Raw genomic sequence first — 17776 nt, forward strand, 5'->3', positions numbered from 1 at the left:
TCCGGCTTTTTGCCACAATGAAAGTCTATGGGCGCCGGAATGCGCCGGATCCAGAAAAAGACAGATCCAGCCACCGGATCCGTTTTTTTAAGTCTGCGCATGCTCAGATCCAATTGGCCAGCCCCCAGGAAACAGATATAACCTGCTAGACGGATCCGGCAGAAAAACAGATCCGTTTCTACAGGTCTCCAAAATTTATGCTGGATCCGTTTTTTCTAAAAATAGCCGGATCCTGCCTGACGGCAAAAAACTGATGTGTGAAAGTAGCCTAAGGGATCCTGTCTCAGTATATAAGATGTTAAGAACATTTTTTTATAGATTTTTTTTTTGTGGTGAATCAATGGAATTTGTACATAATGGTGGAAATTTTGAATTTGAATGAAGGTTGATTGATAATCGACCACTGTTCACTAAACCAGTTATTACCTCACCGAGTTGTATTCAATGGTTCTTACAATATAAAACTGCCTTGTGGAAGCACTGTGTTGGCCCGCTAGATTTACCTGGTGCCCTAAAGAATATCGTAATATTATTTATATATATATATATATATATATATATATATATATATATATATACATGTTTTGTCTTTTATATATTTTATGCATGCGTATAGTGTGTGTATATGTGTGTGTGTGTGTGTGTATATATATATATATACACTCACTGGCCACTTTATTAGGTACACCTGTCCAACTGTGTGTTAAGACTTAATTTCTAATCAGCCAATCACATGGCGGCAACTCAGTGCATTTAGGCATGTAGACATGGTCAAGACAATCTCCTGCAGTTCAAACCGAGCATCAGTATGGGGAAGAAAGGTGATTTGAGTGCCTTTGAACGTGGCATGATTGTTGGTGCCAGAAGGGCTGGTCTGAGTATTTCAGAAACTGCTGATCTACTGGGATTTTCACGCACAACCATCTCTAGGGTTTACAGAGAATGGTCCGAAAAAGAAAAAAAATCCAGTGAGCGGCAGTTCTGTGGCCGGAAATGCCATGTTGATGCCAGAGGTCAGAGGAGAATGGGCAGACTGGTTCGAGCTGATAGAAAGGCAACAGTGACTCAAATTGCCACCCGTTACAACCAAGGTAGGCAGAAGAGCATCTCTGAACGCACAGTGCGTCGAACTTTGAGGCAGATGGGCTACAGCAGCAGAAGACCACACTGGGTACCACTCCTCTCAGCTAAGAACAGGAAACTGAGGCTACAATTTGCACAAGCTCATCGAAATTGGACAGTAGAAGATTGGAAAAACGTTGCCTGGTCTGATGAGTCTCGATTTCTGCTGCGACATTCGGATGGTAGGGTCAGAATTTGGCGTAAACAACATGAAAGCATGGATCCATCCTGCCTTGTATCAACGGTTCAGGCTGGTGGTGGTGGTGTCATGGTGTGGGGAATTTTTTCTGGGCACTCTTTGGGCCCCTTGGTACCAATTGAGCATCGTTGCAACGCCACAGCCTACCTGAGTATTGTTGCTGACCATGTCCATCCCTTTATGACCACAATGTACCCAACATCTGATGGCTACTTTCAGCAGGATAATGCGCCATGTCATAAAGCTCGAATCATCTCAGATTGGTTTCTTGAACATGACAATGAGTTTACTGTACTCAAATGGCCTCCTCAGTCACCAGATCTCAATCCAATAGAGCATCTTTGGGATGTGGTGGAACGGGAGATTCGCATCAGGGATGTGCAGCCGACAAATCTGCGCCAACTGTGTGATGCCATCATGTCAATATGGTCCAAAATCTCTGAGGAATGCTTCCAGCACCTTGTTGAATCTCTGCCACGAAGAATTGAGGCAGTTCTGAAGGCAAAAGGGGGTCCAACCCGTTACTAGCATGGTGTACCTAATAAAGTGGCCAGTGAGTGTATATATATATATATATATATATATATATATATACACACACACACACACGTGGTCAAAATTGTTGGTACCCCTCGATTAATTACAGAAAAATCCACAATGGTGACAGAAATAACTTGAATCTGACAAAAGTAATAATAAGCCAAAGATCGATGAAAAAAATGACCAAATGAAAGTCAGACATTGCTTTTCAACCATGCTTCCACAGAATTTTTAAAAAATAAAACATATATATATATATATATATATATATATACAGTATATACTATCTATATATATATACTACTATGCCCGGGCATAGTAACTAACTGTGGTTAGTTATAACAAATTATAATTATCCTCCATCCCATAGTCCCGTGCCCATATACCCATCATATATATCCACGATGCCATGGGCCCGTGCCCATATACCTATCATACATATCCTCCATCCCATAGTCCCATGTCTATAGACCCATCATACATATTCGCCATCCCATAGTCCCGTGCCCATATACCCATCATACATATCCTCCATCCCATAGTCGAGTGCCCATATACCCATCACACATCCTCCATCCCATAGTCGAGTGCCCATATACCCATCATACATATCCTCCATCTCATAGTCCCGTGCCCATATACCCATCATACATATTCTCCATCCCATAGTCCCATGCCCATATACCCATCGTACATATTCGCCATCCCATAGTCGAATGCCCACATACCCATCATACATATCCTCCATCCCATTGTCCCGTGCCCATATACCCATCATACATATCCGCCGTCCCGTGCCCATATACCCATCACACATCCTCCATCCCATAGTCAACCATTATGACATAATGAGCGGCGGGGCTTGCAACCTATTATGACATCAGCGTCGCCATGGCAACCATTATGTCATCATAATGAGCGGCGGGGCTTGATACACACACTTTTTCCCCATTATGTAGATAGGGGCAAAATTGTTTGGTGAATTGGAACGCGCGGGGTTAAAATTTCACCTCACAACATAGCCTAGGACGCTCTCGTTATCCAGACGTGTGACTGTGCCAAATTTTGTGGCTGTAGCTGCGACGGTGCAGATGCCTATCCCGGACATACACACATACACACACACATACACAGTATATATCTGTACAGTAATAGCATGATATCCTATAGAACACTAGGTAAAGTCATCACAATGCATATATTAGACAGCTTTATGTGTTTTATTTTACCGGGATATTATTTTCTGTGGGCTTTTATATTCTTCTAAAACCCAAGAAAAAAATAAAATGAGCATATACCCTGTAGTAAGTAGATAGTAGTAGTACATGTAAATAACATGGGGTACTTGTTTAACACTATTTTGATCAAAAAGCGTAAAAGCCATCCCCCGCGACAAGTTGTACCCATTGGGACAGTCCTAACCTATCTCTAGGTCTGCTGACACAAGGTAAGGTTTTAATACTAGAGATAGGATAGGACTGCCCCGACTGGGTACTCCTTTTACGCTTTTTGATCAAAATAGTGTTAACTAAGTGCTCTTTCACACTTCAGTTTTTTGTGTCAGTTAAAATCCGCCAAAAGGACGGATAGCGGATCCGTTTTAGTAGTGATGACAACGGATGCTACCCGTCCGTATTTTTGACGGATCCGCCAAATGAAGAATGTTAAAGGAATTGCAGCCTGGAAAAGGAGAGAGAGAGAGAGATTTATTTATTTATTTATTTTTGTCCAGCACCCAGACAGAATTTCGGGTTAAATCAGTGTCTGGAGGATCCGCCGGCCAAAAAAACGTTGCAAGCTCCGTTTGGAAATCTTTGAGGATGTTGACGGACACTAACATTTTGGCGGATCCGCACAAAAACGGATGCAACGGACGGCAATCCGTCACAATCCGCCAATAATGAAAGTCAATGGGGAAAAAAACGGATCCGCAAAGAAAAATGGCAGATCTGTTTTTTTTCCAAATCGGCGGATCTTGACTGATTGTCAAAAACGGAAGTGTGAAAGAGGCCTAAGCAACCTATGTTATTTACATGTTAGTTTACATGTTATTTACTATCTACTTACTCTAGGATATGTGCTCATTTTGTTTTTTTGGGGGGGCTTTGTCTGTGAAATGGCCACAGTGTGAACATGCTCTTACTTTTTTTGTATACCAACTTATGCTCCGGCTCATTTCTTTATTTTTTTTGTATTCTTCTATAAAACTGTGTCTTTAAGTATAGTTATGGATTGACCAGCTTATTCACAGGGTGCTGAATGTTAAATTGCTTTCCAAACGATTTTCTGATTTTCGCTCCTTGCTTGTGTGTTCTCGGAGTCTCTTTTCTATTGTCCTCTTTGTCTTTTTGTTCCTGTTCATTCTGTGCCATCTGTCTGCGTACAATCTGTGCTTTTTCTCAACCTGTACAAGGTGTTTGGTTTTTTTTTTCTTGAGTGTCCATTGCTTTCTTCTGAGTCTTACACTCACTCCCATCTCCTTTGTCTCTGTCTGTCATTGCATGGTGTTGCCACAGAAGACTTGGACTTGCCACGAAGACGAAACTCAGGTCTGTGTCTTGAATCTTTGCTTGGTCTTTTGTCTTTGTCATTGTTGCTGTGTCTATTTCGTGGTGCATGTCTCTTTTCATCCTTAGGAATAACTTTCATATGAAACATAACTTTTTTTTGTCCTGTTCATGACAACTGAGAATGAGCATAATGCAAGCAGTACGATTCTTAAAGAAACAATGCTAAACTTCAGAAATCTTCACCTTGGGCACCTTCAGACCTTTTTTTTAATATTGCCTGTAATATAATAGAAAGGTCTACGACTCTTTCGTAATGTTTGAATTGAATTCACCATCATGCTCTTGTCGAGAGGTTTTTAGTCTCTCTGCTCTTACTGTAAAGAATCCCTGTGTGTGTTATTGGAAAATCTTCTCTCCTGAGGTTCCCCAAAACACACACATTACCCCATGTGTGGTCTAACTAGTGATTTGGATAGAGGATCTGTAAAAAAGACTTATATAGTGAACTGACTGCGAGAAAGTCAAATAAGCATTTGGGGAATCTAATGTGGACAGTTGTGAATTGGTGGTTGAATTTAGGAGACAAAACTGTTATTCAGCTATAGCATTGGGTTGGTAGATGTGGGCACCCATCTGGGTGAATTAGGAGACAGAACTGTGTTATTCGGCCATAGCATTGTGTTGGTAGGTGTGGGCACCCATCTGGGTGAATTTAGGAGACAAAACTGTGTTATTCAGCTATAGCATTGGGTTGGTAGATGTGGGCACCCATCTGGGTGAATTAGGAGACAGAACTGTGTTATTCGGCCATAGCATTGTGTTGGTAGATGTGGGCACCCATCTGGGTGAATTAGGAGACAGAACTGTGTTATTCAGCTATAGCATTGGGTTGGTAGATGTGGGCACCCATCTGGGTGAATTAGGAGACAGAACTGTGTTATTCGGCCATAGCATTGTGTTGGTAGGTGTGGGCACCCATCTGGGTGAATTTAGGAGACAGAACTGTGTTATTCAGCTATAGCATTGGGTTGGTAGATGTGGGCACCCATCTGGGTGAATTAGGAGACAGAACTGTGTTATTCGGCCATAGCATTGTGTTGGTAGGTGTGGGCACCCATCTGGGTGAATTTAGGAGACAAAACTGTGTTATTCAGCTATAGCATTGGGTTGGTAGATGTGGGCACCCATCTAGGTAAATTAGGAGACAGAACTGTGTTATTCGGCCATAGCATTGGGTTGGTAGATGTGGGCACCCATCTGGGTGAATTAGGAGACAGAACTGTGTTATTCGGCCATAGCATTGGGTTGGTAGATGTGGGCACCCATCTGTGTAAATTAGGAGACAGAACTGTGTTATTCGGCCATAGCATTGGGTTGCTAGATGTGGGCACCCATCTGGGTGAATTAGGAGACAAAACTGTTATTCAGCTATAGCATTGGGTTGCTAGATGTGGGCACCCATCTGGGTGAATTAGGAGACAGAGCTGTGTTATTCGGCCATAGCATTGTGTTGGTAGATGTGGGCACCCATCTGGGTGAATTAGGAGACAGAGCTGTGTTATTCGGCCATAGCATTGGGTTGGTAGATGTGGGCACCCATCTGGGTGAATTAGGAGACAGAACTGTGTTATTCAGCTATAGCATTGGGTTGGTAGATGTGGGCACCCATCTGTGTAAATTAGGAGACAGAACTGTGTTATTCGGCCATAGCATTGGGTTGCTAGATGTGGGCACCCATCTGGGTGAATTAGGAGACAGAGCTGTGTTATTCGGCCATAGCATTGGGTTGCTAGATGTGGGCACCCATCTGGGTGAATTAGGAGACAGAGCTGTGTTATTCGGCCATAGCATTGTGTTGGTAGATGTGGGCACCCATCTGGGTGAATTAGGAGACAGAGCTGTGTTATTCGGCCATAGCATTGTGTTGGTAGATGTGGGCACCCATCTGGGTGAATTAGGAGACAGAACTGTGTTATTCGGCCATAGCATTGGGTTGCTAGATGTGGGCACCCATCTGGGTGAATTAGGAGACAGAGCTGTGTTATTCGGCCATAGCATTGGGTTGCTAGATGTGGGCACCCATCTGGGTGAATTAGGAGACAGAGCTGTGTTATTCGGCCATAGCATTGTGTTGGTAGATGTGGGCACCCATCTGGGTGAATTAGGAGACAGAGCTGTGTTATTCGGCCATAGCATTGTGTTGGTTGATGTGGGCACCCATCTGGGTGAATTAGGAGACAGAACTGTGTTATTCGGCCATAGCATTGGATTGGTAGATGTGGGCACCCATCTGGGTGAATTAGGAGACAGAACTGTGTTATTCGGCCATAGCATTGGATTGGTAGATGTGGGCACCCATCAAAGTCTACTTTCATTTGGGCTTCAATATCAGTAACCAGAGATGAAGTTTACAGTTAAATGTCACAACCAATGTTTAATATTATCTGTATGACATAATACTGTACCTGTGAATTATTAGGGAAAATCTAGAACATTACTACCAATTTGGCAATAAAACCATAGAAGTATATCTGGTAAGTGTTCATTACTCCGGATCACTAATCTGTTAATATCGTGAAGGGGTTGTCCTACCAAGACAACCCCGGTCTATATTGAGGATCCTTCTGTGATCAAGAATGGAGGACGACCCCCTATATCATATGTAATGTGTTAGGCGATTTCGTTTACTGAATTACAAGTAATACGGTGTTAGATGGCAGACGTATATAGATATTTCAGAGTTCTCTGAGGGATCTTTTCTTCCCTAATTGTCAGTGGCCATTTCTATATTTGCTTTATAATACTCTTATAGATAGAGAGATAGATGATAGATAGATAATAGATAGATTCAGTAGATATGCAATACAGTCCAATTGAGGCAGCACACCATATAAAGATATAATCAAGGCTTAAGAAAGGTCCACACTTCTGGACCGAAATGTCGCCATATGGGCTAATAAATAGCACTTAGATTATATCTTTATATGGTGTGCAGTCTCAATTCTTTGGACTGTATTGAAGGACTGGTATGTAGCTATGAGGCACTGCACCCTACTTGCTGGTGCTGCTTTTTACTCTTTTCTAGATATTAGATGCATAGATAGATAGGTAATAAATAGATAGATAATATATAGATAATAGATTGATATGGGATAGTTAGAGGGATAGATATGTAGAAGATAGATGATAGATAATAGATAGATATTATTATAAATAGATATTATAATAGATAGACCTGATGGAGGTGGAGGAACTCGTGGAAGTTCAATGCAGTTGACAATCTTTCAGAATTGAATTCATCACAAGGCAGATGGGCTGACAGATTTTGCACTGAGGCTCAAAATCCTGAAGTTGTTTCACATTATTGTTTATATACTTTATATATTTTTCTTTTTTACTTCAATAGGCACTTTATGCATGTTGTCTGTACTAGGTAATAAGATATGACAGAATTGCATGGAAAAACTCAAATGAACGTCATACAGGGGGGTCCACCACTTGGGTCCTCCTGTTTAGTTGGACTCCAGCTTTTCATGTCTTTATCTGATCTGGCATGTAATATAAAGCAGCAGCCTCTACAGGGAAACCTGTCTGGCCGTCTACAGCTCCTATGCAGAATAAGGGAACGCCCCTGTAACTGTCAGTGAGATGATCAAAAAGACTCGCAGGTTTCTGGTCCAATGGCAATGCCGGTGGCCTGGAAACCTTTTTTTACGACATCCCCAGAGCCTCTTCTGATTAGGAGACCACCGGGACGGCATTACATTGTGTTGCAAGCAACGCATGATTTATTGGCAACCTACTAATCGGAAGAGGTGCCGGGAATGTTGCAGGTAGAAGGTTTGCAGTTCTCTGGTGCGGCAGCCACGGACTAATCACGTGGCCGATGGACCAGTGTCCTGCAAAATTTTTTTGCTCAACTCTAGTTATAACCATAGCTTCTTGATCAATTGATTGGGAAGCACTGTATATTTTGTCATTCATTTGCCTTTTAAATGCCAGAATAAAGGGCTTTTACTGTATTTTTGAGGTCACAAAGTTCCGTGGGAAACTCAAAAATATCCTTTTTGACTAGTAGTGGCTAGCACGACATCCATGTCTCACAGTGTCTACATACAGAAAACCTACCAGAAATGTTCGTTCTCTTGAGATGACTCGAAGACGACAGTGACAGAGTGAAGACGTCTTGCTGCTATTTCAATCCTGGGCTTTGATGAATGACATTTATATACAGATAATTGTACAGCAGTTTGCAGCAGGGTTATTGTATTGGTACGCAGGTAGCAGAGATGAATTTGTCATTTAACTGTTTCTCTTGACATAATGTAATAGCAAACGCTGAATGTTATAAAAAAAAAATTCACAATATGCAAGAATTGCTGTCAGTGCCATCAAAGGGTTGTCTGAAATTCAGAAAAAAAGAAGCTGATCCTTTTTTTGCACACCAGAACTTTTTTTTCTGAATTTGACTAACAACGTGCTTTAAAAATAGTGATTTAAGACAAATGTGAGGGATGATAATTACATCAACTTGAAGAAATGTATTTATGGTCATTAGATTATAACAGCTGAAGAGTACACTGGTAGATATGACATAGGATAAATAGACATAAATAATGATCGATAGATAGGAGAAAAAGAGGTCGCACTCCAAACATAGCAAGAAACATGAAAGCAATGTATTCCATGCAAAAGGTAGATAGATATGAAATAGACAGATAAATATGAGAGAGATCATGCAATGATTAGCAGTAAGCAGAAATTACTGAAAGTGATGATAAATTTAGTAGATTATAGATACAGTAATGTCCCTTTAAAAATTGTGTTAAAAAAACTAGTATAAAAAGATTAAATTTGTGGGATATATGAATGAAGAAAAGATATTTGGGAAATATAACGGAAAAAAGGTCGTGAAAAGTTTCAGGGTGTACCTTAGGCTTGGACTGGCCCACCGGTTAGCAGGTGAATCCTCTGGTGGGCCCTTGTGAAGAAGTGCTAACGAGCATTGCTAATACACTTGATTTGTTATTTACAGAGAAAAGCATCATCTAATGACTCATTATACAAATTTAATTTCAGATTCTATAGAAGCATAAAAAATTGTGTACTGGGGTAAGGTTATATTACATGTAGCTGAACAGTGGGCCCCTAGAGTCAACATTACTGGTGTGCTCTTGTTACCCCAGTCCGACATTGGTGTTCATAGTGTAATAGAAGGGATAACGAGACAAATTCCATCCATTTTCCATGTTTTATTCATTTCTGATTTGTTTGTGTCCTTGTGGTGTCCTTGTGTTCCACCATCGCTTTCATTTCAGTTTTCCATTACATTTACCATTTTTTGTTTCTAGAAGACAGAACGGCAGAACAAGAGAATGGGGATCCAGGTATTGGACTTAGTTAGAAGCATGTTGTGTACTTGGATGCTGTAGCATTTTTGTTTTCTTGTATCAGTGTTTTTAAAGGGGTTATCTAGGAATATATTAATTTTTACCATGGTCCTAAGAACTAACAGACAGGTAGTTGCTAACCTGCCTGTTCTGCCCAGCGCAGATCTTTGCCCGAACAGAGTGTTCACTGACCGCTCCTGTCAACAATTCTGCAGCTTCCGCTGACGTCACATTGACGGAGCAGCGGCTTCTCTTCCTCTCTGCTCTGTTGATGGAGCGTGACTGCCGACGTCATGCTGATTGGCATAACTTTGGGGAGCCGGCTGTCAATCAACATGACGTCAGCACTCACAACCCATCAACAGAGCAGTCCGGAAGAGCTGCTCTGTTAATGTGAAGCAGTAGAATCGCCTTCAGGAGCGGTCAGTGACCACTCTGAGGTGGCGCCGGACAGAACAGGCAGGTAGTTGATAACTAGGTAGCAACTACCTGCCTGATAGTTTTTTTTTTTACTATGATCCAAAACAACTATTGAATTCTGGATAACCTCTTTAACAAAGGTCTTTCAATGCGTTATTAAAACTTTACAATTTATTTTTCATTAACGCCATGTACAAATTCCGTCTCTGCTGTTTATCGCTGGTTTCTCCTAGGAGGTGCTCTCCGCTGAAATGAATGCAAGCCCTGAGGGGTGCAATAGGCCATGCTCCCGTTTATAGGCCATACCCTTCATAGCCAATTTGCACCCCGTGCCCATTTTCCACAGTTTCAATTCTCTGGTGCCCACTTCCCTGAAATGCTAGAGCACAAGAAACCTTTGGAAATCACTGATATCCAGAATGATTGTGCAGGTCCTACTTTAGTGGCAATCCAAGAGATCTCGTCTTTTTTGGAGAGCCTCGAGGACATTCTGGTAGAGTTGACAAGTATGCAGATAACTTGAGGCTGGGAGTTGTAGTTCTGATTGTCTGCCACTATGATAGGTTTGCCTGCAGTCTGAAAGCACCAGAAACTTATCAAATGGCAAAGTCGTCTTTGGTAGATCTGTACGATTTCCATGAGGGCAGTAACTAGGAAGATCAGCTGTGGCAGTAGCATCCAGGCCCTGGCGTCTGAGGGAACCAAAGGCTCATAGGGCTTGTGGTAGGTAGGAGGCTGTTACAGATTTTGCATTTGATTCCAGCAAATAAGTTAAACACCGACCTTACCAGTTCCATAAAATCTGCAAGAATAAATTATTACATATTGATCCTTTTTGTCCCGTACACTCTGATCTCTGAGATGATAGTGCTGAATGATGAACGTACCCATTGGGTTGCTTCAGGCCAAATTTTTAAGCACCATTGCACTTTATAGGACAGGTACGTTCTGTCTGTGACAAGATGCATCATTCCTATATTACTATATTCCCCTCGTTTTTAGCAAAGGAATTATTTTGAGCAGACAAAGTAACCATCAGATTATCACTTTGAGGTTTTGCATTGTTATTTTCATTACATTGCTTCACTATATTTTCCTAAAAGGTTCCCACGCATTTCAGTCTGTCCAGCTAGCCAAATAGGACACGGTGGGTAGTCTACCCTAATTAACAAAGATATCTATGGTCATAGTTACCCAACTCTCTTGGACCAAAGGAAAGCCTCCCGGATACCTGAAAAGTTTGGAAAATCTCACAGGTCCTGACAAAATCTTCAGGACATTTGCTAGACTTTTTGGTCCAATGGATGGACCGTTCAACGATTGATAGCTGCTGTTTTTGTGTACACCTTCATATATAGATGGATGTCAGTCACTGATTGGAATCACATACTGGACGCCTAAGTATAGGAAGAGCAAGGATAAAAGAATAAATTACACATTATAACAAAGATTTCCCTATGAAACTAATAATCTACACTTCCCTCTTTGCCATGCTACTATCATAATTAGCACAAATGTAAAGATTTGTTTGTAATGTGACATACGCAGTACGGTCCCATTGGTGTAATTAAAGGTTTGGTCTCATATTGTTTCTTTAGGAGTAGGACGGCACACTATGTGAGAGCAGACTTGTGAATCCTCGCAGTGTGCACACTGTCAGGATTCTCCAACGCTGGCACTGGGTGCGGCAGGCACATGACCGCAAGTATGTGATTTGCATACATGCCGTCACGTGCCAACTAGACATGCATGGCCTCTATCAATGCAAGTGTATTGAGCGAGGTCGGACACGTCTAGTTGTAATGTGGCCGAAATTATGCATATTGCATTCATATCGTTACATGACTGCCCAGTCCTGGTTCCGCCACCGTGGGAATTCACAAATCTCCAGTCACATAGGCCGGCAGCCCCTTTAAGCTTCTTATTATATGATATTAGCCAATGAAAACACCCAGCATCAAAACAATGCCTGATTATACATAATTAGGATGGATAACGATGTGAAGCCAAGGAATAGCCTTATTTATACATTGCTTCCTGCTACTGTGGTGCCAAGTCCTGACACGCGTTTTGGCAATATGCTTTTGTCGAGGGCAGAGATCTCCAACCTGTAGCTCGAGAACCACATGTTTCTCGCTGGCCCAGGATGTGTGGCTCATGGCCACGGATGTGTGGCTTACGGGCCCGGGATGTGTGGCTCATGGTCTTGGGATGTGTGTCTCACGGGCCCGGGATGTGTGGCTCATGGTCTTGGGGTGTGTGGCTCACGGCCACGGATGTGTGGCTCATGGTCTTGGGATGTGTGTCTCATGGGCCCGGGATGTGTGGCTCATGGCTGTCCGCCAGCTTGGTGCATTACAGCTATTAAGAGTAGATCTCAAGACGGAGACTTTTGTGTGTCGCCCCCTGTACAGAAGAGCAGATCTTAATAGGGGTTGGGGTTGTGATTTCTGTTGAAAATCTTTGGCTGTTGTTATACCGGTAATAGGGGGCACTGGGTGTCACTACTGTGAGTGGGGCAGGAGCTGGATGTGGCTATCGACCCTCTCTCAGAGCTGAATGTGGCTCTCAAGGTCAGAAACGTTGGGGGCCTCTTGTTTAGGGACTATGCCTTTCGTCTTTAGGAGTGCTCCACTCCCATGACTCCTGGGCTCCTGTTTGCTGGTTGACTCTTCGCTATTGATAATTGACGGCTCGGACCAGCAGCATGGTCGTGCCACTTCTCCGAACTGAGGGCTCTTCCATGTTGATAGCACAGGCATCTGCCTCCGCAGCACTGGAGAAGTGCAGCAATGCGGCCAGCAGGCAGCGCATACTCCTTACTAGGCAGCCAGCCACTATGAGAACGCAGGGTGGCCGGTAACATAAGCAATAAGATATGCGCCTTGGAATTAAAATTCACTCTATTTATGAGAACAAACTGGATTTTTTAATCAGGAGTAAATTGTAGAACTGCCAGTCTTTATATTTGCTTTGCAATTCTACCTATTAATGCAGGATTAGCACTGTGTCGGCAGCACGTTAGGGGAAAACAGCCGGCTCCGAATAGTGCTAGATCATTCTCCATTTCAGGCTGTGATTATAATATAATTTATCAAGTAGTCTTTAAAGTAGCACGCAGAATGTACGGGAACTTGGAAAACATCTATAGTTTGTACCGATCTTACAACGTGTGCTCTTATTTCTATCTATCGATCGATCTATCTATTATTATCGATCTATTATCTATCTGTCTATTATCTATATATATATATATATATTATCTATCTATTATCTATCTACTTATCTATTATTTATCTATCTATCTATTATCTATCTATTATCTCTTTAACCTATTATCTATCTATTATCTATATATCTATTACCTATTATTTATCTACAGTATCTATTATCTATCTATTTATCTATCTATCTATCTATCGATCTATCTATCTATCTATCTGTAATTATTACATTGGTATAAACACTCCACCAAGTGTGATGGTGATACAATATTAATGACTATTATAACTCTCTGTTCCTTGGACTTGGCTGGCAGGGGATGCTACAACACTGATTTTCCTCTCCATACTTTTGTGGTCTCCATTGCTTTTACAACTAGACATTTAATCATTGCAAAGTCTTCTCAGCTGCAGACCGCATTCACCATGCAACATCCGGGGTGATTCTTCTCTGTGCAGTGAATGGGGTGATATTCTGCAGCTCCCATCTCCGCAGTTCATGCATGGCTGGGCTTGGTTCAATGTAGTAGATTTTAATAGTAGAGTCACTTGTTGCTTGCTCTGAGCATCACCATGAAGTCTACCTGTCTATTACACAGTGGAGGCATTGTTGTGTAGGGTTAGAATAACTCGGCAGCTTTCTAACCTAAACTGTGTCACACCTGTCAAATTATGTCTATTGAAGTGAATGGAACAGAGCTGCAATACCACGCACATCCTGTGGACAGGTGTGGCACTGTCTATGGTACAAAGCAGCCATGTTATTGTAATCCTGTGCATCAATAATAAATTGTCAGATAGACCCAAAAGTGCACGTCCAGCCGGTGTACACCTGGGGCTGATGGGCTCTGCCTTCATTGGTAATTCTGCAGCTTTACAGGTGGTGAGTGATCAGTTTAATGAACGGCTTCCTATGGTTTTTGAAGGTAAATTAATTTTATATTTGAGGACCTGATAGCCAACAGTTTGGTGGTAAACACTTTGCTCTGCTCCTGACAGGTTCAATGGATGTAGACGAGAGGAATCGACAGATAAAAATGAAGATGAACAAGTACAAGCAGGTGACGGGGTCCGACTCCCGGCTAGAGAAAGATTATCATTCCAAGGTGAGGAGCAGTCCTTCTGTATCGGGTTGGGACTCTGACTAGTGCTGATTACTTGCCACGTACCTACCACCCCAGCGCTTACTGCCACGCACACCTCGTTTGTATCGTTGATTATGCTTTATTTATAAACGGGGTTGGACCATTAACAACATTTATCAAAAAGATCTTGAGTAAGACTGCTTAGTGCAGTCGAAACGCGTCGACTGGGTCATGTCGACCATGAAAATTTTCTTTGTTATGCACTATATTTTCTTTTGAAAAAGAAAAAGGAATATCCAGTACTGTTGAGCCGGACTGCAATTTTTTTCTATTATCCTTGATGGGAGTCCAGGGCGAGGCCGGTGTCTGAGCCCCAGGTGGATGAGCATAGAGCAACTGGGTGAGCTGGAATCAAGTTTTATAATTGTTTTTCTCAGATGTGGAGAAAGCAGTGGTGTGAACCTACCCTCTCCATCAGTCTCATGGCCTGTGAATGCAGCATTAGTACACAAGATGACCTCTACTCGAATAGAGGCCAAGAACCCTGTGCTTTTGAGATTGGTGGGTTTCCCACGGCCGGCACCATTGGCTTGCACACATTTATCACTAATCCTGTGTATAGGTGATAAACAACGTTTTTGGTCCAACTCGTTTAAGGTTTTCTCCATCTGCTATTCAGTCATGGTTTGGTTTTGTTTTGTAACCTTGTTTTAGTGAAGATTATCCAACATAACGAGGTTACATCATAGAACGAAAGAACAAGCAGTAATGTCTCATTGCTCTTTCAAGCTGTCTGGCAAAGGTAACCTTGCCCATAACATACCATGGATCTAATATCGTAACCAAAACCATAAGACTCCCACCTCAGGCCGCAAATATCACTTTATCATGAGAGAATACTCTTCATTGCCCGGGGACTAGTGTGAGTCAAAGGGGAATCAAACCAAGGTTTCCATACCTTATCACTTTTTTCAACGCAGTGTCTATTTTTACCTACCACCCTCTCATAGGAAGCTACAGTATTTACCATATGGACCCAGTGTGAAATTCTCAGAGGTCTTCTATCCATCTCATGGCAATAGACTTGTCAGCCAAAAACAATGTTTCCCTGAGAAGAGTGCGAGGGTGGTGAGGACAAGTCTCCTCATCAAGGATTACTAGTAGACCCACCTTAGGGCAGAGCGAGTGGTCTCGATGAGGATAGCTGTGACTTCTTTCCAAAAGTCTGCCATAGGAGGTCAGGTGGATAACATCTGTCACCTCTTCCCCACAGCTAAGACAAGGCCATGTTCCAATCCTCCTCCGATAGGGAGGCTATTTCTGTCCTCCATTTGGCCTCAGCCAGCAGTTGCGATGAGGAACATGTTCTGCTTAGTAACGGGGTGTATGAAGACAAGATCGACCCCTTGAGTCCTTGGCTCCTTGGATTCCCAATCAGGGGGTATGGGGATATGAGGGAATTTCCAATGTCTGGGAACTGGGTATTTAGGACATGCCCTAGTTGCAGATGCCTAAAGAAAGTGTGTCTGGGGACTTGATAAAGCGGTTGACATTGACCAAAGGAAACAAGAATGCCCCGGAGATATACCTGTTGCCAGAGTCTTGACCCTTAAGTTCAACCAATAGTGTGCATCTTGGGAATGTAGCAATTCATGACGAGGACCAATGTGCCGTAAGGGGGACTCGGCTACTGTCTCCTTCAATTGAAAAATCTTTTTGGGGGGCTCTGCACGCTTCCCTGTTCAGTCTTGTTTGAGGGCTAAAGTAGCGTTAATGTATGTGAAGACATCCTTACCCTCCATGTAACGCACCCTGGGCGCTAGCAAAGGGAGCATAAGGTATTATGTCTTTTTACCTGCTTGGTGGGAATTCATTCACATGTTGTCCACCACTATAATCATTTTTTTATTGTACCTCTAATGCATTTAAAATTAAAAAAGGAAATATTTTATTAAATAGTCTTGATTATAAATATCCTACCATTGTGTGTGACCAGCGTCCTATGGCTCCTGACTAATTGTAAACCCTGTGTAGTCTGATCCTTCATTCACACTCCCTTACATTTGTCGCTTTATTCTTGCTGATCTGCTGGATCTGATTGGCTATGTCACTTACCCTATGTGCAGGGCATTGCAGTAGCTTAAGTATCCATGGTTACGACCACTAACAACTGTCACTATATGAGTGGTCGTAACCATGGAGATACCTAAGCTACTACAATGCCCTGCACATGGGGCAAGTGACATAGCGAATCACAAGAACTACACTTCATTTGTAATTGGTGGAATTTGCTAATATTATTAATATTACACCCACTACGTATTGGGATAGGAACTTGGAGATGGGAGTACTCCTTTAATAGTATCTGTTAATTGTATGTATTTGGGCCTATATTTTTGCATTTGTTGCACTGTTTGAATTTGTTAACCTCTTTGTCGCACAGTCTTTTGCTGGCTACAGAAAGAGCTAACAAGAGATTCCATCAGTGAGCTCATTCTGACAGTCTTACCGGAGAGTTTTTAGATCTTTTACACGTCTTTTTCAGAATGCCTCTTAGCTGATTTATAACAACAGACTACATCAAAAGTTTAACATACAGTACGGGAAAAAAAACAGCCTGTAAAAGTCAAACGGCGCAAAATTTTTTCTGAAACACAAGGGCAAAAATGTTTTTAACCCCAAGTACATGCATTTAAGGGGGAAAAAAATCACCACAGGTGGGTTACACCTTTAATTTTTTTAAGGACTTATTAAACATTAAAATAAGGTGATTTCAAAATGGACATACTCTCACATTTGCGCTTTTGAGCGCAGCGACGGCCTGCGCACGGCCGCCGCTAAGCCCTGCCGCTCCTCCGCCGGTAGCTCCACCTACCGGCGCATGACGCTGCATGCGTCCTGCGTCCCCTATCTTTATCACTGGGGGCGCAGGCCGTGCGCAGTATGCGTTTGTCGGCGCATGCGTCCTTATCACGGTGCGCCGACCAGCGCCAAACGCAAGCTGCTGCAGTTTGGTTGCGCTCAGCGCACCGTGAAAAGGACGCATGCGCCGCCAAACGCATACTGCGCACGGCCTGCGTCCCCAGTGATAAAGATAGGGGACGCAGGACGCATGCAGCGTCATGCTCCGGTAGGCGGAGCTACCGGCGGAGGCGCGGCAGGGGGCGGGGCTTAGCGGCGGCCGTGCGCAGGCCGTCGCTGCGCTCAAAAGCGCAAATGTGAAACTAGCCTAAGTGAAGCCGGTTTAGGGTTTTCTGTACATACAGGGGGATTGTATCTATCCGTATAG

The 17776-nt window shown here is 42.7% G+C and overlaps 1 protein-coding gene across 50 annotated transcripts in view; it reads left to right on the forward strand.

Moving 5' to 3' along the window:
• The window catches only part of RIMS2 (regulating synaptic membrane exocytosis 2), a 657506-nt gene that overhangs the window by 554631 nt on the left and 85099 nt on the right, over positions 1-17776 (forward strand). For 41 of the 50 annotated variants that reach the window (XM_073590110.1, XM_073590111.1, XM_073590125.1 and 38 more), the window contains one exon: positions 14402-14508. In XM_073590110.1, the coding sequence (XP_073446211.1) occupies positions 14402-14508 (107 nt within the window). Of the gene's footprint in view, positions 1-4377; positions 4411-9722; positions 9759-14401; positions 14509-17776 lie in introns of all 50 variants that reach the window. The other 9 variants (XM_073590116.1, XM_073590144.1, XM_073590149.1 and 6 more) reach the window with 3 other exon arrangements.

Source organism: Dendrobates tinctorius, unplaced genomic scaffold (assembly GCF_039654945.1).
Source record: "Dendrobates tinctorius isolate UK_male_01 unplaced genomic scaffold, ASM3965494v1 ptg000116l, whole genome shotgun sequence".
Taxonomy (NCBI): Eukaryota; Metazoa; Chordata; class Amphibia; order Anura; family Dendrobatidae; genus Dendrobates; species Dendrobates tinctorius.